General features: G+C 55.2%; 6 protein-coding genes across 6 annotated transcripts; 2 read left to right on the top strand and 4 right to left on the bottom strand.

Moving 5' to 3' along the window:
* Positions 1–99: 99 nt before the first annotated feature.
* EsH8_I_001062 (mismatch repair ATPase MSH1) lies at positions 100–3,164 on the bottom strand (the record flags this gene model as incomplete). The annotated part of the gene is made up of 2 exons (XM_083268475.1): positions 100–2,622; positions 2,706–3,164. 2 exons carry the CDS (start codon positions 3,162–3,164, stop codon positions 100–102), a joined length of 2,982 nt encoding a protein of 993 aa, XP_083118913.1.
* Positions 3,165–5,961: 2,797 nt separating this feature from the next.
* On the top strand, positions 5,962–6,912 carry EsH8_I_001061 (uncharacterized protein; the record flags this gene model as incomplete). Its single annotated transcript, XM_083268474.1, has 1 exon — positions 5,962–6,912. The coding sequence occupies one exon, from the start codon at positions 5,962–5,964 to the stop codon at positions 6,910–6,912; it is 951 nt and encodes a 316-aa protein (XP_083118912.1).
* A 1,813-nt stretch (positions 6,913–8,725) lies between these two features.
* Positions 8,726–12,129, top strand: EsH8_I_001060 (alpha-mannosidase; the record flags this gene model as incomplete). Its single annotated transcript, XM_083268473.1, has 4 exons — positions 8,726–8,871; positions 8,934–10,677; positions 10,734–11,464; positions 11,520–12,129. The coding sequence occupies 4 exons, from the start codon at positions 8,726–8,728 to the stop codon at positions 12,127–12,129; spliced, it is 3,231 nt and encodes a 1,076-aa protein (XP_083118911.1).
* Positions 12,130–12,518: 389 nt separating this feature from the next.
* Positions 12,519–13,973, bottom strand: EsH8_I_001059 (kinase-like domain-containing protein; the record flags this gene model as incomplete). The annotated part of the gene is made up of 3 exons (XM_083268472.1): positions 12,519–13,057; positions 13,143–13,761; positions 13,854–13,973. The coding sequence occupies 3 exons, from the start codon at positions 13,971–13,973 to the stop codon at positions 12,519–12,521; spliced, it is 1,278 nt and encodes a 425-aa protein (XP_083118910.1).
* Positions 13,974–15,288: 1,315 nt separating this feature from the next.
* EsH8_I_001058 (uncharacterized protein) lies at positions 15,289–17,845 on the bottom strand (the record flags this gene model as incomplete). Its single annotated transcript, XM_083268471.1, has 2 exons — positions 15,289–17,287; positions 17,355–17,845. 2 exons carry the CDS (start codon positions 17,843–17,845, stop codon positions 15,289–15,291), a joined length of 2,490 nt encoding a protein of 829 aa, XP_083118909.1.
* Positions 17,846–20,952: 3,107 nt separating this feature from the next.
* EsH8_I_001057 (uncharacterized protein) lies at positions 20,953–22,013 on the bottom strand (the record flags this gene model as incomplete). The annotated part of the gene is made up of 2 exons (XM_083268470.1): positions 20,953–21,590; positions 21,641–22,013. 2 exons carry the CDS (start codon positions 22,011–22,013, stop codon positions 20,953–20,955), a joined length of 1,011 nt encoding a protein of 336 aa, XP_083118908.1.
* Positions 22,014–22,283: the final 270 nt, after the last annotated feature.

Raw genomic sequence — 22,283 nt, 5'->3', positions numbered from 1 at the left:
TACAGATTACATGAATCATGGCTATCGTACAATATTTGCCGCCACTTCTTTCGTAGTTCCTCGTGGCCATCTATGTGATATGATTATGTCCTGATGTCTTTAATAATTCCTAAGAACCTGTTGGGCAATTCTGATAGCAGGCTCCGGCAAATTTGCCAACCTCGCGACCTTCAGCGCGTGACTTTGCCGGTTAATCCCCTTCCGTAACCTGTGAACGTAGACGAATCCCCCATCATCGTCTTCGTCCACATCCGTACAATACATCTCAACGCCACCCTTCCCACCTCCCAGGCCCTCTGCGAGTGTCAGGTCAGCGACGTTGTGGAAATGCGTCGCAAAAAGCGTCCGACACTGGTTGATGGTGACCAAGTGGTGCATACATGCGTACGCCACCGCTGTGCCGTCCTCGGGAGTCGTGCCACGTCCGATCTCGTCCATGATGACGAATGACCGCGGCGTCGCGGTCCGCAGTATGTGCGCCGTTTCCATCATCTCAACCATAAACGTGCTCTGGTCGCGGTACAAGTTGTCCGCGGACCCCACGCGGCTGAAGATGGCGTCCACGACGCCCAGCTCGGCGTAGTCGGCCGGCACGTAGCAGCCAATCTGCGCGAGTATCGTGATGAGCGCATTCTGCCGCAGGAATGTGCTCTTGCCGGCCATGTTCGGCCCCGTAATCAGCCACAACTTGCCCGCGGAGGCGCCGCCCACGAGACAGTCGTTGCGGACGAAGCTGCGTCCCTGCTCGTGCAGGCCACCCTCGACGGTGGGGTGCCGGCCTCCGATGATGGTGTGGGCAGTTGAGTTGTTGAGCACTGGCCGGGCGAGACCCTGCTCGAGTGCGAGCTTTGCAAAGGAGGTCGCAATGTCGAGCTCGTCGAGGACGGCGGCGTTGCGGCGCAGCTTGACGAGGTTGACTACGACAGCGGCGCGGAGGGCGTGGAAGACGCGCTGCTCTTCGGTGCGGATGCTGTGCCGGGCGTGCTCGAGCTGTTGGCCGAGGTGTGTCCATTCCGAAGCGTGGAATGAGCTAGTCGATCGGCTGGAGCTCAAGGCCTTGATGCCGGAGACGGAGCGGGTGTCTTTGCCTCTGATGTGGCAGAAATGACCGAGGGCGGGGCTCCAGCGAAGGGTTAGGGATATAGCACCGTGGCGGGCGCGGAGGACATCAGTGAGTGTCTCCTTTTCGGCATGCAGAGCGGCGAGGTCGGCGTGTAGTTGTCGGAGAACGGTGCTTGCCTCCGGCTTCATTATCCAGGTTTCGTTGTCGTCGGCGTAGGCCTCCCGGACCGACGTGGGCCGCTTCTTCTTCGCGGCTCCCTTGGGCAGGACGGCGGCGTCGTCCTGTGTGCCCTCGGTGCTCACGATCTCCTGGGCCAGGGCCATCATCTGCCCTGCCTCGCTCTCTTCGATCTCGTGCTGGTGTACGATTCCCTCCTCGTCGATGGCCTTCTTGATGCGGCGGGCGAGTTTCAGGGGTCCTTCGAGGTTCAGGCGGGCTGTCATGTGCGCGAGGCAGTTGGACGCATCGGGTGCGTCTGCCAGGAACTGGCGAATACTGTTGGTAGCATGGATAGTGTTGGCTAAGGCTACAAGGTCGTCTGGGTCACCTCTGCCAAGTGCGAACTTTTGGACAAGACGCTGGGAGTCATGACTGCGGCGGAGAAGCAGGACAACAGCATCGCGTAAATCCGGCTCTTCGATGAATCGGGCAACAAGATCTTGCCTGAGCTTGATTACATCGAGTGATGTCGAGGGGGCGCTGAGCCAGTCGTTGAGAAGTCGTGCGCCGCTCTTCGTGACCGTCCGCCTAATCGCATGCAGGAGGCTGCCTCGGAAGTTCCCATCTCGAATCGTCTGCTTTATCTCCAGTGACCGCATACTGTTCTTGTCTATGCTCATTATCTGCATATTCTCATGACGCATCGGCGGCTGTAGCTTCATGCTCAGCCCTAGTAGTCTTTCCTTGACATAATGCAGCAGCAGACTTCCGGCCATCACTTCGCCCTCGGTAAAGGCATCGAGCGTCGCTTCAGGGATTTCACTCTCTAGCATGGGTATCCAATCAGAAAGAAGCCTGATTTCGCCGAAGGGACTATAAGTGACCAGATGGCGGTCTTCCGCCAGTGTGGAGAACAGGCCATGATCGGTCTGAGTTTGAATCTCGCTATCAAGCACGACTTCTCTAGGGCATATTCTCGAAAGGAACGAGGACAATGCCGGAAGGTCGATGGTCTGCGTATAGAACTGGCCGGTGGACAGGTCCAACCACGCAAGGCCTAAACGCAGAGGTGGCTCTGCAGGGTCACCAGCTGCCGAAGTCACGCCCCGATCAGTGGCAGAATGGGACGAGGAGCTTGGGGCCCCGTCCCGTCCCCCTCCCCCGGAATGGGCCGCATGGACAGCCAGCACGTAGTTGTTGGCATAAGGATCCATGAAATTCTCGTCAATCAGGGTTCCTGGCGTGATGATACGAGCAACTCTGCGATCATGCAACAGCCCACCAGACTTGACCTTCTCCGGCGCATTATTGGGGAACTCCTCAGCAATGGCGACGTAGCGATTCAGATCCTGGACTAGGATCTTGAGGAATCGATCCAGCTGAAAGAAAGGAAAACCGGCCTAACCATCATATACATCAGACCCAGAGACACGAGACTAATGGCGCACAATTTTTGGGGCAAATAAGACAAAAGGCAATATACCATGGGAACGGGTCCGGCGCTCGTCCTTTTCTGAGCAACCTTGAGATTCATCAAAGGGCCATACTCCTCAGCGTGCTCAAAGTACAGTTCGTAGAAACCGCCGACACGCGTCAGGAGCACGCAGTTGTCGAACTTTTGCATGTTGCGGCGCGCCTGCAGCACAACGGTCGGGTAGGCTGGGCTCTCATCTTGTATGGGACGGGGATCCAGCGGCAGAGCGCCCTGGGGTAGATCGTCAAGCCTCAACGTGGATTTCGTCTTCTTGCCCCTGGCGAATACAGACAGGTGCCAGCTCCTCGGCCATCCAACGACCCCAGCTTCTCGGCCGAAACTGGAGCCGTGATTTACTCCGGCATTGCGGCGCAGGTGGAGGCGTGCGGAGGCAGACGATCGAGAAGTAGTTAGTAACGGGGTAACAAGATCATGACAGGCGAGTGTGGTGAGTGGTCGGGCCAACATGTGAGTATATCATCAATGTGAGCTGTTCGGTGCGACGTCGGTTCAGGTTATTTGTCGAGAGGGCCCAGACGCGGCGAGGAATGTGGCAATTTGGCGGCAGTCGGAGTGCGAAATGATGAGATAATGAGCCGGGTGGGCGATATAAACCGGGGTTGAAAGGCTGGACGAGAAGCATGCTAGTGGCACTATGGATATGGATTATCGCGAGATTTTTCGGAGCGATGGCTCGAATCCGCCCGAGTCGATCGGAACGGGATCTCGTTGGGAGGCGCCTGACAGGCTGTTGCGAACTGCCCTGTGGGCCCGATGGCCCAGGCGTCTGGGTTTTTGTTTGCATCGGCTGGGCGAAGGGTAGCATGGCATGGATGGGATGGGCGTGGAGAGAAATGGCATGGCATGTCGCGGGCGGCGGTAAAATTAGGCGAGACCCTGTACGAACGACGTCTCAAATCAAACATGCGACGGGACTAGGAACGCAAGGGGCAGCTGGCAGCTACCAACGGACAGCAACCAACGGCAGCCGAAACTGGCCCGACAGCGAGCAACATTCTCGGTAGCAGCGGAAGCATCGCAACCCGGATGCAGGATATACAACATGACTGGAGACAGGAACGGAGAAGAAACGGGGTTAATGGAGAAGGGGCAATATCGGAATTAGGGGTTCTGTATCCAGGTCGGTCCCGTTTAGTCCCTTGGATGCAGATAAGGTAGGTTGGGTAAGCAAGATATGCTGCGAAAGTATCCATAGCTGTGCGTGTACAAAGGTGTAAGCCAAAACGACGGAGACGGTGTTTGCGCTTTTCTTTCCGGGTACCTGCCTGGTGTGCACCATCGTCTTACGAGTATCTGTTTTATCTAGCGTCATTTTCACGGACCGGTCGTACGTATGGAGGAGAATCATGGACGCCGCCGTTGGAGTCGAGAACCACAAAAACGGAACTGCAGCATGGAGGAAAGGGAATTCCGTGTGGATGACAGTGCGGCGGCGAACCGACGACTGTATTTAGGAATACTCCGCGAGCCTGGCGAGCCTCAATACCACCCGGAGTAGAAGATTCGGGCGGCCCAAGGAGGTGCCTAGAACAGGGTTTGCCAAGTGACGCGGAGCGACCCGGCAGTGAGGCAGTTGACACGCCTCGTTGTTGGGCTGCAGGACTCAGCCGTTCGGGCCGCAGAAAAACACAGTGTGTTGGACCGTCGCAGCGCCTAGACAACCACTAAGAAGCGGCTGGATTTCCTCGTTGGCAGCAAGCCCGTTGGTCTATTGCTGCAGTGTGAGTGACGGTCGAATGATGATTCCGTCATGCTGGAATTGACAGGGCGGGGGTCGCATCATACGGGACGGTCATGGCCATATCATGGCTCGCTAGCCATTGTGATCAACGACAGCTGGAACCCCCAAAAGCGGACAAGCAGTAGTTGCAGGAAGCGGACGAGGGTGGGCTGGGGACAATCAAATATGGGCAGACGGCAAAGGATGCCGCCACCCAGATCACTTTATCTCCAGTGGATGGCAGCACCGCACCCTGCCTGTTTGCCCTTTTCAGGGTAGCGCAGGTCGCGTCTGGGCCTGGGCACATGAGCATGGACTGGCACACTGGGCATTGCACAGCGCAGTGTGACGGATTGGGTGGAAGGGCGATGGGCTGTTGTGGATGATGAATGGAGGAAGCATGCCATGGCCCGCGCAGGCAGAAAGGGGAAATGGGGTTCGGAGAAGGTGTGTTGCATTTGTTGTGCGAGTGTGGCTACCGAGACAGCATGGTTGATGGGGTGCTTGGCCTGCTAGTCGTTGCCAGAAGGCATCATCGCATGTGCATGTGGACGCCGACATGGGATAATAGGGAAACGGATGGCTAAGATCGTAGCATGGCGCACCAAGCGACTGGGTGATGCTTGAATGAGAGTCCACCAACCTGATGTGAGGTGTTACGAAGTTGGGCCGGAAGGGTGCGACGTGTAAGACGGTCAGCGGCTTGGTAATATGCCTTAGGTAAGTGCGGTCAAGCGCTTGTCGGCAGCATACTGGCCCGTTGCTGCCACCGATGCAGAGGGTTGGAATAGTGGCGGAAAGAAAGGGAAGGGGAGAAGAAAAAAAGAGGGCCGTTGGGTTTGTCACTGATTGATCTCACGCTTCCCGCAGCTCACGGGATGGCCGTTGCAAGCGGAGTTTAGAGAAGTCGGTGAAAGTACCTTGCCTGCCCGCCCTACAGCACTTAGATACTGGGGTACGTACCGGGCCTGGCCCCAAAAGTACGGCACGGTTGCCATTCGGCATCGGCCGATTTCGACTCCTTCTCAGCCCATTCCCGCTCACTCTCCAAATTTATCGCCAGACCCTTGGCCCAAACATGGCAGCATACGCCGTCATGTTGCCTTTCGGATTTGAAATATCGCCCTGTAGGTATATATCTCTTTTTCGGTGCCCCGTCTCCCCCTCCTTTTCCTACCGAGCACTTGGTTTGATACGTCTATCTGGCCTACCTATCTGTCTTCAGCGGATCCCAACCATACCATACCCTTATCCGTCTCATCTGCTGCCAACAATACCACTATTACTCCTTGCGACCACCACTGCCTGATCCCTCCCAACCTACTATTACTACCGCGATTCCTGCACGTTTTGCGAGTTGGAAGCCGACCGGTTTTACTTCCTCTTCTTTGTTGGGTGCATACCTTGGAAGTCAACCAGCAAGATCGAAGAGTCCAGTGTACCACCCTTTGATCCACGATATCAAACAAACACCACCTACACAACCCGCTACGACAGCAAAGTTGCCCCGAATAAGCCACCCTTATGGCGGCGCATATACCCACGATCAACTTCAACCCTCTAACTCCCGTCACGCCTCCGCCCGAACATATCTCATTCCGAAAACCCGCCCTTCCCCTGTCTGCCCAATTAAAACGTAAGGCCGCCGAGGCCAATATCACTGACGACCATGTCACGATGAAGAAGGAGGAATCAACACAAAACAACCCGTCCGCCGCCCCGCCTAAGCCGACGTCAATCCCGACCGCGAGTGCAGACCCGAACCAGCCGCCCATGGACCCCCGATATGTAGCCATGGTTTCACGCATTGCCGCCTATTATCAACAACGTTGCCAGGCAATCTCCAACGCACAGCAGCAAAGATGCCAGGCTTGGGCCAACATGCATCGACAAAAGTGTCAAGAGATGATGCAGGCAGCCATGTTGGTGGTGGCTTGGTACATCCGTGACCGAATCCAGCGGAGGCGCCGGAGGCAAAAGCGGCAATTCCGGTCGGGGTTAAGAGCGCACAGTACCACCCGGTCCCGAGTCGCCAAGGGTGAAGGAGTCCGACGCTGGGTCATGAACGTACCAGAGGGTTTGTCATCACCGCACATTCCGGGGCTGGATGACCTCGCCGACCAGGAGGAGGCCCACTTCTCCATGGATAAGGAGGTGCCACCAGACAAAGACACCAAATTGTTTGAGATGGCCGACGGCATGATCAGAAGTCAGTATCGCAAGATCGAGGTGCCTATCCTCGGTGTGCTCGGCTTTGAGGAAGATGAGAGTGAGAGCGAGAGCGAGGCCGACGACGACTTTGAGCCCATGGATGACGAACTCGAGGATGGCGAAGTAGAAGAATACGACGACGACGACGATGACCTGGAAATGGACGACGAAGATGAGGAAGAAGAGACAGGGTCTGAGGTTGTTCATCGCGGCACGGGCACGGGCACTGGAAGTCGGGCTAAGGACTCGGGGTTGTCATCTTGAGGTGTTTTGGGGCTCTTGTTTCTCTCTTCTTTTATTTTCCGGCGTTAATGGCGGGCATGGACAATGATGTGATGATTGGATTGGTTATCCTGGGCGATCTACATACCTCACTTTCCTGGTTACTGCGTAGTACATATATATCCTGCATCATCATGTCGATAGGAAACAACAAATATTTTCGCGAGTACATATTTATCTCATCCCACAGGCTCAGTAGATGAAGCGTAAGTGAGTGAGAACACTGTCCCGAAATTTCCGCAGCCACTTGCTGGTTGTTTCTTTGTACCCTAAAAGCCGCGAGTCTCTTGACGGTGGGGCATCAAACGGTCGCTTACACTGGACGTAACCAAACTTTGCATCTCATAGGATTAATTTCCAATGGTAGTTTCCGTAAATCAGCAGATTCCGATGCATCTAAGATAGATAAACCTTCGATGTCCTTGCGCCAATAATTAATCTACCTGGATTTTATTTGACGGGAATGCGGTCATTAGCTGCACGATAACTTGACTGCCCCGGATATCCACCTCTGCGACATAGGCGATGCATCACTGATTAACCCATGCATACACGCACAGCCATGCTCCCCAATGTTGCAACTCTTGTGCGCTAGTGCTGGTGTAACAGTATTCGCATAGTGAGAGACTCGCAAGACTGGCTGATACCACCAGTGGTTGTATTTCATCGTAATGGTTGGACTCGGGGTGTGCATTTGGCGGGTCGCCTGCCACGGTTGCAGAACCCGCCGTGGGAGGGTGCCGGACTGCTTGTCCAACCTGCACCAAATATATACCCCAGCAATCGGCCGCTTCAATCACAGCAGGAGCCGACGTGCCGACCAACACAGAGACGACGCCTGCTGAAATTTGGCCAACGTTTTCGAGCACGTCTTGTGGGGGAAGCTGCGAGGATGGGAGAGAGATCATGGCTTGAGTAGGAGCATTCGATAGTCATTCTGATAAACACGCCACCATAAGGGACTCGGGCTGCCTCGGACTCTTCTCCCAGACATTGTTTCGCCTCGAAGGCGTCCTGCAACACAGCAGCCCTGGCTTCGCCGTTTTCGTTGCCTCTAGACATTGTCTATCCAACAGCCCTCTCCTGTCCTTTTTGGTCCGCATATCCTCACGCGCCACACCACCCCCTACGTCCAGCATTTATACCAGCTGTTTCGGTGCAGTCGTCAAGTCACAACTCCGTTGTCAGGTGTTGCCCTCGATCCTCTGCCATCCACCGCCATCCTGTCTTAGCCGCTGGGTACCGTGTGCCTTCGACAGGATGAGGTAAGACATCCATTCCAACCAATATGCTGAGCAGCTCCCCTGGCGTTCCGGCTATCAAGGGGGATCGAATGATAGCTGCGTCACCCCCTCCATCACACGCCCACTCTTGACTATCGTCCCCGCACTTTACTGCTGCACCGACCTGTCCCCGCACGTTCCCACTGGCTGTGTTTCAGTGGCTGTCTATCTGCACCGCAGGGTGTTCCCGTGCTCTACCTTAGCTTCCCCCAGGAGCTTCGAGCCCGTCTTGCTTTCAGACAATCCCGAGGGAAAGCTGACGAGGACATCTCTCTTGCAGTGACCACGACCCCAAAACCCTCAATCAACATATCAACGACGCCCTCAAAGCTTCCCAAGCCATCCACAAAGTTGGTGGTCCATCTACAATAACCTTGCGCCCGACCCATCATCACTTATCGGAGCTCCATTGTAATCGTCGATTGAACAATCGCTCAGCTCCACCCAGCACTCTCGATCAATTAACACAGCCCGGACAGCGTTTCCTGGATAGCTTTACCGGACAACCCACTATGGGTGGCGGAAGAGAACTCAAGAGCAAGAGCTCTTACCCAGCTCTCGCATCTCGACCTGTCGGACAATGGATCTCCAACCTATACAAGGATAGAATTACCCAATTCTACTCCCGCGGACAATGGGAGAAGCACAACCTCCTGGCGTACGTTAACCCCACCGAGCCCCGTAGTAAACCTGGGGAACGTCCCGCTAATTTCACGATAGTATGATGACGGAGGGCACCGCATCGGGCGAGCCTAGTGTCAAGCTGTCTGTGTGGGACGCACCCGACCTCTCCCGGCCGACGTTTGAGGAAGCTGTTTCGCACGAATTCAAGAAAACCGAGGTCGGCGCGTGGTTTGGACCTTCATGGTCGACCCATTGGTTTAAGGTCGTCCTGACCGTCCCGAAAGACCTGTGTGACAAGGACCTGCTTGAACTCCACTGGGATGCCAACAATGAAGGCCTCATCTGGACCGAGGACGGCAAGCCGCTCCAGGGTCTCACAGGAGGCGGCGAGCGAACGGAATGGATTCTACCCAAGGAGTTCAGGGATGGCAAAGAGCACACCATTTACATTGAAATGGCCTGCAATGGCATGTTCGGAAACGCCCCTGGGGGAGACTCAATTCAGCCCCCAGACCCGAACAAGTACTTCCAGCTCAGCCAAGCTGACATAGTCGCCGTCAACCCCGAGGCGCGAGCACTCTACATTGATATTTGGATCATCGGTGACGCTGCTCGGGAGTTCCCACAGGACTCTTGGGAGCAGCACAGGGCTCTCAAAGTTGCTACCAATGTGATCGAAGCCTTTGAGCTCGGTAACAAGGACTCCATTTTGAAGTGTCGGAAGATCGCCCAAGAATACCTGGGTCCAGACGTCGACTCTGAAAAGGTCTACAGCACTGATAAGGAGCCTCAAGTTTATGGCATCGGTCACTGTCACATTGACAGCTGCTGGCTCTGGCCCTGGGCCGAGACAAAACGCAAGGTTGCCAGATCTTGGTCTAACCAGTGCGACTTGATGGACCGCTATCCCGAATTGAACTTTGCTTGCTCGCAAGCCCAGCAGTACAAGTGGCTGAAGGAGTTGTACCCCCATGCCTTCGACCGCGTCAAGACAAAGGTCAAGGAGGGTAGGTTCCACCCCATTGGCGGCAGCTGGGTCGAACACGACACCAACATGCCCAGCGGTGAATCTCTTGTGCGGCAGTTCTTGTATGGCCAGCGCTTTTTCGAAAGCAACTTCGGCGAGCGTTGCCAGATTTTCTGGCTTCCTGACACTTTTGGCTACTCAGCTCAGCTTCCGCAGCTGTGCCGTCTGGCCGGCATGAATCGCTTCCTTACCCAGAAGCTCAGCTGGAACAACATCAACAAGTTCCCGCACACAACTTTCAACTGGGTTGCTCTTGACGGCAGTCAAGTAATTTGTCACATGCCGCCTTCGGAGACTTACACCGCCGAAGCCCACTTTGGCGATGTGAAGCGAAGTGTCAGCCAGCACAAGTCGATGGACCAAGACCATACCTCACTTCTTGTATTCGGAAAGGGTGATGGTGGCGGTGGCCCAACCTGGCAGCACCTCGAGAAGCTCCGAAGATGCCGCGGTATTTCCGATCAGATTGGCATGCTGCCTAGAGTGCACATGGGAAATAGCGTTGATGACTACTTCGACAAGCTCGAACCAAAGGCCACCAGCTTTGTCACTTGGTATGGCGAGCTATATTTCGAACTTCACCGTGGCACATATACCACACAGGCGAACAACAAGTTCAACAACCGCAAGTCCGAGAGCCTGCTCAGGGAAATCGAATGGCTCGCTACCATTGCGACACTAAGCGAGAATGGCAAGAAATACAAGTATCCGAAGAAGGACATTGACGATATGTGGGAGGCCGTTCTACTTTGTCAATTCCACGATTGCCTTCCAGGAAGCTCCATTGAGATGTGCTATGACGATTCCGACGAGGTAAGCCGCAATTGTGTATCGTTTACAGAGACCTTGGTGCTAACCCTTGCGATCAGCTCTACGACAAGGTCTTCAAGACCGGAGAGAAGATACTTGAGGAAATTAACGGCGTCCTGGGAGTGTCCGCTACCACAAATGGCCGTCTCAACGAAACTGTTGCCCTGAACACTCTCCCGTGGCACCGAAGAGAAGTTGTTGAAGTTTCTAAGACCGAGGCTGGTGTCGCTTGTGGCGAAGGCCAGATGCTGGCCATTCGTCCTTTCAAGGTCTCGGAGGAGCAACCTGCCGTCACTGTTGAGGAAGTCAGCTCTGGCGTGTTCGTGTTGCAGAATGACCAGCTTCGCGTCAAGGTTGAGGACGGATACATCACCTCTCTTTATGATCGTGTTGCCGAACGTGAAGTCATCGAAAAAGGTGGCAAGGCGAACCAGTATGTCATTTTCGATGACAAACCACTGTACTGGCAAGCCTGGGATGTCGAAGTTTACCACCTCGATACCAGAAAGGAGCTTGGCTGCGGCAAGACCTCAATCTCCGAGCAGAAGGCGCACCGTGTCAGCTTGACCACTGAGATCAAGATCAGCGAAGAGAGCTCACTTAAGTCTACAATTACACTTTCGGCCGCCCTGAAAGGAGTGCAGTCATGGGTTGAATGCCACGCCGAAGTCGACTGGCATGAGACTATGAAGTTCCTGAAGGTGGAATTCCCTGTAGACGTCAGGAATACCGAGGCAGCGTACGAGACGGCATATGGTCTAGTTAAACGGCCCACCCACTACAACACAAGGTATGCATACACTTCTCCCTGGCTTCCAATACGTTGTTACTAATTAGATCCATAGCTGGGACATGGCCAAGTTCGAGGTCTGCTGCCACAGGTTTGCCGATCTCTCTGAGCATAATTACGGTGTCTCGATCCTCAATGACAGCAAATATGGATTCGCCACTGTCGGCAACTTGATGCGTCTTTCTCTTCTCCGATCACCCAAAGCGCCTGATGCTCATGCCGACATGGGAACCCACCAAATCCGCTGGGCAATCTTCCCTCACGAGGGAACCCTGAGCTCCTCGACCGTTCGGGCGGCGTATGCCTTCAACAACCCCCTTAGGTTGCTATCTGCACCAAGTGCTGCCCAAGCGGCTCTCAACCAGAGCCCTGTGAAGCTCACTGGGGATGGCTCCCTGATCCTCGACACAGTCAAGCGTGGCGAAGACGACGAAGACGTAACCCGCGGCGAGCTCCCTAAGCGCAAGGGGCGCAACGTCATCCTTCGTGTATACGACAGTCTTGGTGGCCAAAGCAGAGGTGTCATTGAGACCACCTGGGATGTTAAGCGCGTGTTCAAGTGCAACCTGCTGGAAGATGATATCGAGGAGATCAAGATCGAAGGCGGCAAGTTTCCGATCACCCTGCGACCGTTTGAGATCGCGTCATACCGCCTTGAGCTTTAGGATGCCAACCTGAGTGATTGCGGTCTTGACCACGAATGTGCCTCGGACGAACCCCAGTTCGTCGAGCTAGTAGTTCCAGCTGAATGGGATGACTTTTAACTTTGACAATGAGAATGCATGGCACCTAGCTGAGGTATTTTTTCTATAACTCATGGGTGGCAGGAGGCAAGAAACAGGCCACGCCTGTCGGGACGTGTCTATACCTATGTAAAACACTTGATAAAAAACAGAATGGCTCTCTACCTCCTTTCCTTACATACGCCGCCCCCGAACGCCGTGGTGACTTGAAGCCTTGCAAATTCCTGGGAATAGTGGAAATATGACATCATTATACAATACATCCATCAATGAAGCACCTGGTGGGTTTCCGATTTCCCCTTCTTCATAACTCACAATGACCCATCTTGTGGCAATTCGTCAATGACGCCCTCAACCATGGCGATGAGCTCGTCAATATCTGGTCTCTCCGCGGGCTCAACCTTGAGGCATTTCCTCACGACCTCGCGGATAGGATCGCTGATCTTGACCTCGGCGGCCGAAGAGCCGGAATCGGTTGCCTTGCCCTTCATGCCGCCGCTAGTTCCCGTGCGCTTGATGCCCTCGTCGGGGAACCTCCAATCACCTCCCAGAACGCACATGCTGAGGGAGCCTCCGGTCTCGTCGGAGCGGGCCTCGAAGGGGGACTTGCCGACGAGGCAGGCGTAGAGCGTGCAGCCCATGGACCAGATGTCGACTTTGGTGTCGATGACGGTGCCCGTGCGCACATCGAAGAGCTCCGGGGCGCGGTAGGGCATGGTGCTGTGCTCGGCGGCCGTGTCTTGGGTTGCAATGGCGAGAGAGTGCGATGTTATCGGGATCGGGGACGGGGCGACGGAGCCGAGGTCCATGAGGATCGGGTTCGAGCCCGAGTCGTCAATCATGATGTTTCCTGGTGGGTGTTGGTTAGCAGCCGGTGGAGAGGGGGGGGGGAGCAAGGGGGTAAATGGCCCTCCGGTATTCCATGTCGTTCTTACCTGGCTTGATATCCCGGTGTGCGTAGGACTTGACGTCTCCGGACCCGGGCGTCTCGCCCTCCATGAGCGGCCTCTGCTGCTCCGACTCGTCGTCATCGTCGGCGCCCTGGGCGGCGGCCATGCTGGCGACGCGCTTCCCGCCCTTGTTCTTCTTCCCGCTCTTCTTCCGCTTCGGGCCGGCGCCCTGGTCCTCCTCGTCCCCGTTGCCCATCTCCATGCGCTCGATCCCCGCAGGCTGCCCGCCGGCGCCGCCGCCGGTGTACTGGTGCATCTCCTTGAGCGCTTTGCAGATGCCCAGGAACAGCAGCATGAGCCTGCGCTCGGGGAACGCCGTGTGGTTGACGAGGTTCGCGTTGATCAGATCCTGGAGGTTTCCCCTGCGGTAATACGGCAAGAGGACGTAAACCGTCTTGGAGCCCGGCTCGCCGCCGCGCTCCGTGGCAATGGCGTGGTCCACGCTGTGGATCACTCCCTGTGCGCGGGAGAAGAGGCGGTAGGCCTCGACCTCCTTCATGGCCTGGGCGACCGACTCCGCGCCAAAGGGGCATCTGATCTTCTTGAGGGCGAGCTCTTCCGAGGTCTGGGTGTCTTGGACTAGGTATACGTAGGAGAAACCGCCCTGTTACCACGCACGAGCCGTGCCGTTAGCCTTGAGCTTCCCCCAGTGCTGACGAGATATCCTTCGGGAGGGAGGGGAGAGAGAGAGCTTACCTCACCGAGAAGACGCAAGATCTTGAAGCTTCGGTTGTTGATCTTGAGGGTCGGCGAGCCAGGGAAGCAGTTCAGGCAGTTGCCGAAGGAGTAGAGCACGTCGAGGAATATTTGCGCCATGGTGAGCTGTCTTGTCTCTGGGCGCAAGGAGGCCTGTCGATGGGGAGTGCGTGTATTTGGTTTTTTGTGCTTTCGCGGGGTCCTCTGACGTTTGTGCTTCCCACACCTAGGCTGCTTGGTGTTGTTGACCCGGGAAACTATTGGCCGGCGTCCTTTGAATCGTTTCGTCGAGCTAGTCTGGTCAAGCAATTGGCTTTGTGACCTGTCGAATCGGCCCGCAATTGGTAAAAGAAAACAGCAAGTATTGGGAAATATTGCGGAGAAGAGGGAGAGAGCGAAACGGTCTCGTTGCGGAATCGTGGTTGCGTCTTCTGGTTGCGATCCGCGCCGTGGAGAATCAGGACAGCTAGCTCTCCGGGCAAACCAAGTGGGCAGAGCTGACGCAGGTCCGTGGTTGCTGGCCAAGCAATCCGCTTCGGGGAACGCGGGATTGCCGTTGGGGGTCGTTCGAGTCGTCGGAGGTCGCGCGGGTAAGCAAGCGCGTGTATGTGTGTACTTTGTATTGGGGTTTCGAACCGCCGCCGGAAACGGTTGACGGACGGACAATCAGCAAAGAGGATACGCCTATTAATTGAAAAGGGACAGAAAAGAGGCCTTCACTTCAAACTTTGAGACAATGGGAGCTGGTTTAAAGGGAAAGAAACATCAGATCAATTGCTTACGCGCCCTCTGTCCAGTCCCTGCGGCTGCGCCCTGCTGAGCTAAGTATGCGTGCGCAGTGACCGTGAAACGCCACGGGGCCATTTTTTGCAGTGGGGAACAAACACTCTGGAGATGGCATTGAACGCTGGGAGCCCCAGCGTTGACGGGAAGGCCCCTGTCGTCTGAATACAGCCCAGTCCGTGACGTTTGCAAACTCAGACCAAGGTCGTTGTATTACATAAACTCTCATCACATGTGAGGTCCCGTCGTCGTCTGCGATAGACTCATGTTATTGACTAAGGTCTACTATTAAAATCTTTTATAAGTCCCTTGTGGAAGACCCTTGGTACGAACATCAGAAAACCAAAGAGCCTCGTGCCATCCGTCATCCATCATCCATCCCTCTTACTGCTGAATTTGAGGTGCGAACCCAACCCCGAGAAACATATTTCTCCTCGAACCGTGGTATCATCGCTACAAATGCTGTGACGAACGAAAAATTTCCATCGCTCTAACCACCCAGGAATCCTACACAAAACCGGACATCGCACCGTTTGGCCTCGACTGTATTTCAACAAATGGACGCATCAAGGAGGGCGAAACGGCTAGGCCTTCCCGTGCTTATTGTCCAATCCTGAACACTCTTTGCGGTTCGAAATCAAAGTCGATCCGCCTAGAACGCGTCTTCGAATGGGCAGTCGACACTTTCGTGCCCGTCTCTCTCGCAAAGAGCACACCACTTCGAGTCATCCACAACCCCGCTCTCCTTGCCAGCGACGGGTCCTGACTCCATGGGGTTCGGGAAGATCTTGACGCTTGACGGTGCCTTGGGCTTGATAGGCGACAAAGGCGCCGGCTTGTCCTCGTCCGCGATGGGCTTCAGGCTCTCTGTCATGGCATCCTTGCTCGTGTGGCCGGCGTCGCCGTTGGTCTTGGCACCGTCGGAGCCAAACATGTTCGTGCAAGTGAGGATGTCGTGGCCGCCAGTTTCGCAGATTTCGCACCAGAGAGTACTATTGTCGGTGACTGATGAATAGGCGTCGCTCTCCGGCATGGTGTCCAGTGTGCGGACACGCTTGTGTGTCGTCGCGGGAGGTAGAGGTTCACTGTTCTGCATCAGGATGACGGTGTCTCGTGAATCGCGTAGCGACGAGCGCTGAGCGCCACCGTTTGTCATAGAGCCGGATTGCTGGGTCGTGGCATTCCCCCTACGAAGCATCTCCAGTTCCCGCTCGAGCTCCTCTTCACGGTGGCTCTTGTCCTTGACGACGGCTTGAAGCTCCGTCAACTCCCGCTCTAGCCTTTCGCGCGCTAGAACGTTTTCGCGGACCGAGGGATCCTCAGGCTTCTCGACGCCTCCTGAATCGGAAACCGAATCTCGACTGAGGGAATGAATGATGGCCTTTAGTCCCCGGATCTCGTCTTCTTTCTGCTCGAGCTCCTTGGACGCAGAGCCGTGGTCACCGTTTGGCGGCCCTGTAGACCCGTCTATCGCAGCAGAGGCCTTTTCGCGTTCACGGCGTAGCTCAGTTCGAGTGCGCTCGACTTCGCCCCGAAGAAACTCGACCTCTCCTCTGGCTTCGGCTTCGCCACGTCGCGCATCTTCGAGGCCCTCCTCAAGTTCCTGAACCAACTCCTCGAGCTGCTTCAACTGACGGGCAACAGAGTCCACATCATCAGTCCGGGATTCGAGGTCCCGGATTTCTAGCATGAGCTCATCTATACGCTTCTCGTACACTCGCTCAGTCTCGGTACTGGCCATTTCCAAGGTATCAATAGTGCTTCGGAAGTCTGCTCGATGCGCATCGAATTCGGCTGTGAGCATCGCGATCTTGTCGTTCTTTTCTTTGACCAGCGCCCGAAGTTGTGCCGTATCCTTATCATCAAAGCTGTTTCGTTTGAGCGCCGATAAATCAGAGTTCTCCATAAGAGTTTGCAATTCGGTAAGGCTGCTCTCCATTTCCGCCAACGTGGATGCCTGATCCCTCAACTGCCTGTCACGGTCCTCCAGTTGCGCCCTGAGTCGCTCGGCTTCGTCGTCGTTATGTGCTCGTGATGCAGCTCTCGATCCAGCTCCAGCTCGCGAGGGGACTCTGAACTTGGAGTTATACGAAGAGACGGAGTTGATGCTTCCGTTCGTCTGTGTTCGCTGTAGAGGGGCCGGTGGCACGGGTTCCTCGTCAAACATTGATGTTTGACCGAGTGCGGACGCGCTGCGAGGCCCGACACTTGGTTTTCTCTCCAGCCTTGACATCTTGCTTGGATCTCCAGCTGTCCCACGCACGCTTTGAGCAAACCGGTTGACGCTGGGGGAGCCGTATTTGGAGGGCACTTTGCCAGGCGTCGCCAAAGAAGGTCTCGGCCCCGGTGTCACTTGCAGCTTCCGTACAGGCGACTCTGGACGCACGGAAGGCCTGCTCATGGACTTCTTCAGCGCAGGACTGGAAGATCGGCCTGGGCCGACAGATTTGCTAAACGTTGGCAATGATGGCGTCGGGGGTGTGTAGTTCGTAGAGTTCTGCGTGCCAACTTTTAGACCGCCCATTGTATTCCCTGTGGGAGTATGAGGAAACAAGCTGGAAGACGAGTCGGGGGGAGCATCTCGTCGCATGGCCTTGTTCATGGGTAGGAAGATACCGGCGCCGGGAAGAGTCGTGGTGAAATACGAGACACTGTATAGAATCAGAATCGGTTGTTCTTCAAAGAGGGACAAAAAACACCTGGGCGGCGCTGACTTACCCTTCTACCTCACCGGAATTCTTCCCCCTTTGCGAGAACTCGGGGTGCAACTCCACGCCAGCAAAAGTGCCCTTCTTTCCCTCGACGGAACCGATGAAGCGAACGGTCCCGAGCATGTTGCCTGGGACTTCGACGACATCGCCAACGAAGAAGTCATTCCTAGCCTTACTGGGAGTGGCGGGTGGCATTTTTCGATCGGGTGACTCGGCTAGCACACTATTGTAGGCGTAGGACTCGCTTACATCGGGAATAGAGGCGAGAGATTTGGGAGTAAGGGCGGCCAGGGAGGATTTGCGCGGAAGCGTGTGATGCGACGGCGTGAGGCGCGAATGAGAATTGTAAAGCGAGTTGAGGCTGGGAGAGGATGCGGTTGTGGCGGAAGGAAAGTTGCTGGTGATGCTGGCAGCTTTGCGAAGAGTTCGTGGCGGGTGGGCGAGAGTTCTATGGGTCGGCGCGTATGCAGCGGTTGCTGTTGTTGTGGTGACGGACATGTTGAACAGTCGTTTTTTGGGTGTTCAAGGCAAGGCAATAATCAGTGGGTGCCGCGGTTCGTGGACAGGGACCCGGCCGGTAACGCGACCACTAAAGAGAGCGCCGAACGGCAGCTCTACTGGCCTTGGCCTTTGTTAGGCGGGTGCAGGTTCCAGGTTGTGGTGTGTTGTTTCTCGACGCCCCACTGGTCGCCCGCAGCGTAGCGCAATGTGAGGTAAGGTTGCGTGCCACAGCAGCAATGACAGCCGAGCAGCGAATGAGATGCGCGACGAAGGCCCTCTTTGGCGGCGGGATGGAATGGTAAAGGCCTGTCACCTTTGGACCAAAAGCAAGGCAAAGACGTGGCGGACAGGAGAAATTTCGGTCGAATTAGGCGGGAAAGGAGAGCTGCGCTATGCCCAAAGAACTCTAAGAACCAAGGAGCTGTGAGGTGTGATCGTCTCGGTCCCTTGATTTGTCTCTGACCCAAAGGGCGATTGTCTCTGACTTTGACAGCCGCTGTAAGTCGGTTTCAATGACCTTTGACAGATCATCTGGCAGCTCCGAGCAGCTTGGCCAGTGCCGACCGGGGTCAGGGGGTAATTAGACAAATGGTCCGAGCAATGACAACGGGGGGTTCAATACGGCGATGACGATGGAAGGAGGAAGATAAAGGACAAGAAAGTCCAATGCGACGGAAAAAAGAGGCCGCGAGAGGAGGGGCTTTTTGTGACGCTCTGAGCTTCCTTCCCCTTGAATGCACGGCCTTTCTGGATGGGCTCTCAGACGGTGACCACTTTTTGGCTCAGCCTTTTGGGTAAGGATCCGTAGGCCAGCAATATGCAGGGGTGGTGGAAGACAAGGGAAGCGGGAATTGGGTTGGTGATCTTGTCAGTTGAGTAGCGTTACCCTGGCGGGATTTGGGAGGGTGAGCCGATGTAGAACCGCGCGAGGTATTTCTTGGGTCGGATTGGGAAGGGCAGAGAATGAGCAGAACGAGGGTGAATAAACGGGTGCGGTCGACGCAGGGAAAGACAAATATCAAGCAAGACACGCCAAAAAAAAAAAAAAAGAGGCCAACGACGAGAAGCCGGTGAGAGAGATGCGTGAGGTGGGACGAGACAGACGCAGAAGAAGACACCTGGACCTGGAAGGGGTCGTTGTCGCATTCCATAACTCTCTCTTTGTATCACGCATCAACAGCTCCCAATGTTTACGTGGATCCAGATTCAGTAAGAGCTGTGGCGGCAAGGAAGTCGACAAAAGGGAAAGACTGTTGTTGGGCAGCTACATGTACACCTTCTGGTGGCTGCAATTGGACCGTTTTCTTAGGTCGCCTTGCAACGGTCTGCATCGCTCCTTGGTCATCTCCATCGTAGCACAGCCGCAGATCCCCAGATACGGCAGAGGGGCCATCTTCAGTGGTCCCCGCTGCGTCCATCCCCTCGCGGTTGCCATGACGTTGCCGTAGCTTTGCATCGTCCGAACGTTGGCTTCTCTACGGATACCGCTGCATGCAGATATCTAGTGGAGCTGAGGGCCCTGTCCAGGGGAGGAGTTCACCGCCTGCATGCAACGTGTTCGCGGGTTGGCGGGATAGAACGTCTGACAGTGGAACCTCTGTCTCTCTCCCTCTCCTCATATGTCCACACGATGGATTGCCTACCTTTGTCGGAAGGACAGAAATCTACCCACCCTTCCTTCATTCTTGCGCCTCGGAAAGGGTTCACACGGGACTGGAAAGCAATTATTCAACATAAACAGGTGTAGCATCGGGTTAATTAGGGAGTATCCAGTCATAGTAAAACATTGACAAGTAATCTTACAGCTTGCCTCTTTTGTCTTGCGTCCAGTCAGCTGTCTGCGCCTCTCCAATTTAGTGTCCAGGCCACAACCAATGCTACCTCATCGCAGAGAAGTTGCTCCCGCTTTCCGACATCCCGCGAGCATTCCTCTCAACCGACTCGAGGGATCCAAAAATACTGCCGCCGTCTGTGCCAGAAGAGCCAAAAAGAGAGGGGTCCCCTGCAAGCCGTCACGCGGCTGCTATGTACGTGATGTGAATCAGAACTGGACAGCCAAGAAGGCAGCGTCGCACTAGGGGTATAAGATTAAGATGTGACAAATGTCTGCTGCTGATTTCAGCATGTACGTGCTACCAAACCGTCGCGTCGTCAATTTGTCCGTGACAATACCTCGTGCATGTCAGAGACAGTAAACAAGCCGTTCACCTCTCCGGCCCGTGACGAACCTGTTCCAGGCTTCTTCCAGCGTTTCGCCAGAGCACATCATCCGTGATCCGTCCGTCTCTCTGGCGTTTCCATCGAATGCCGCTCCACAAGCTCAAAGACCCAGCAAGCCGGACTAGGCGTACCAGGACCGCGTGGGTGGCCTAGAACGGATAAAAGCCGACGGAAAGAGGCAAGAGGGTCCTGGGGTCTAGCGTCAAAGCTTCCAGCACCAGCGGGGGAGACCGCCCGACCTGACCGGTGCCACGGTGCATCATGGCGCTAATTTCCAGCCCGTTGCTGGGTGGTAGCTCGTCATTAGACGATTGTATACTCGGCAATCTGCCACTTTGACCTCTCACCCGTCAGAACCGTAGCTCGATCGATGCATTGTCCACCTTCTCGGTCTGCAGCCGATCTGTCACCAAGCAGGGACCATGGCAGCCCATGAAGTAATGTAGTTTGCTTTTCTTCACACGCCGTCGTAACTTTATAAATGACGATTGCCTGCTGAGTTTCGAGCCGCGTCGTGGCCAAGCAATTAGCAGGGACACAAGCTTGACTTGCGATGACCTCCCGAGGCTCCAAACCGCGAAAGTTCGGCACATGCCGCGTCTTCACGCGTGCTTCAAATCCACCGCAGTATGCCGGCACCAGGGTGCCCCATTTCGATGCATATCTGGACGTGGGGTATTCCCTGCTGTTCTTCGCACCAGACCGTTCTGAAGTGGAAGGGGTGTCCACCCAGTCATGGCAGTGCCTCTATGCGATTCCTATGTAGGCAACTTGAAGGCTGCTGATTCACTCCTCAACACGGAAGAGTTTGTACAAGATGGCCTGTTTGACAGATATTGACCGTATTCTGCCGCTTAATCCTTCTCGTGGCTGTCCGGTGTTGTTCAGCTTGGCGAATCGTGACTTCTTTCGATTATGTCTTCTCTTCCAATGGGACGTGTGCCGTCGTTGAAAACCATCGCCTCGCGGTGTTGGCGCCTAAGACGCTGTTCCTCGGCTGAGTGCTCTCTTGTCCTAGGCACTTGCTCTACCGTCTGCTGTCCTTCGTCTGCGACCTCCGCATTAGATAGAGTGGACTGCAACGCAATGGTAAAACCGGCAAGGTTGGTATCTGGGTTCAAATTGAAGTTGGTCTTGGCAGCCAAGTTGCAAGCGAGTATCAGCTTTGCCCCCTGCGTGGTATGTGCGATTCTTGTTACGATGTCGACGATGCGGTTGTTTTTGTGCTCCATGTAGTAGATGAAGTTTTCCTGCCTCTCGGCATCGTCGTCTCCCCAATACTGCTTAGCCAACCACTTCTCCACGAACTTGGCCTTAACCAACATATCCGCGCCGTATTTGGTAATGAGCTCAAGAACAAACATAAGACAGAACCGCTCGGCCATATCGCGTAGGTAGTACTCGTCCCAGTACTTGTCGTTGAGTTTTGTCTGTTCCACGTCGCCTAAACTCAACTCGAGGGATCTGACGAGCGCCGTGTAGGCTCTCCATGTATGCAGTTTCGAGAGACCCTCTGCGAAATCTAGAAGTCAGTCAGCTCTTCCGCCCCATCAGTGAGATGACTTAGCCCACCATTGGTCTGCCCCGTCAACGTTGCCAGTGCACGAAGACTCTGCATGCGAGTGTTATAGTCGGGGCGGGTGATGCCGTAAAGCAAATATCGAACGGTGTCGGCATCGTTCACTGCACGGTCGCATAGGATCTTGATGGCGACGTCCCGAATGGAGAAGTTCGGGTGGCAGAGAAGCTTATCAAGAGTGTCGAGACCAAGCGCATCCTCTGTTTCTTGAGTGATGTACTGTGTTTTCGGCGGTGATACCTTCACCTCGTTGTCGTCGCGGATGTACGTCAGCATCTGGGTCATCATAGTGACCAGGCCGAACGTAGCTGCGCCGATGCCCACAAGGATGACGCGCTCATCGCGAAGGAATGACACGAAAGTCATGTTTCCTATGAATGGAGTGAAGAATGCTGAAGCATGATCATTTATTGGGTTTCGGGGATCGAAACTGGACTAGAAGTCGAATAAGGTGTGGTAGCTAGGTAGGCCGCAATGACCGACAATCACGGAGCTTAAGCCATCACCTATAACGATTCTGCCGCGCGACACCGCCCATATCATCCCCACCATTGAGATAAGATAAGCAATTGGTCCCTCTCAAAAATTTTGGGCGGCCAGCGCCTACCTGCCTTCGTTAGCAGCGACCACAACACC

This window comes from Colletotrichum jinshuiense, chromosome 1 (genome assembly GCF_051148585.1).
Source record: "Colletotrichum jinshuiense chromosome 1, complete sequence".
Taxonomy (NCBI): domain Eukaryota; kingdom Fungi; phylum Ascomycota; class Sordariomycetes; order Glomerellales; family Glomerellaceae; genus Colletotrichum; species Colletotrichum jinshuiense.
The sequence above is the reverse complement of the archived record's forward strand: the minus strand, read 5'-3'. Positions and strand labels throughout refer to the sequence as shown.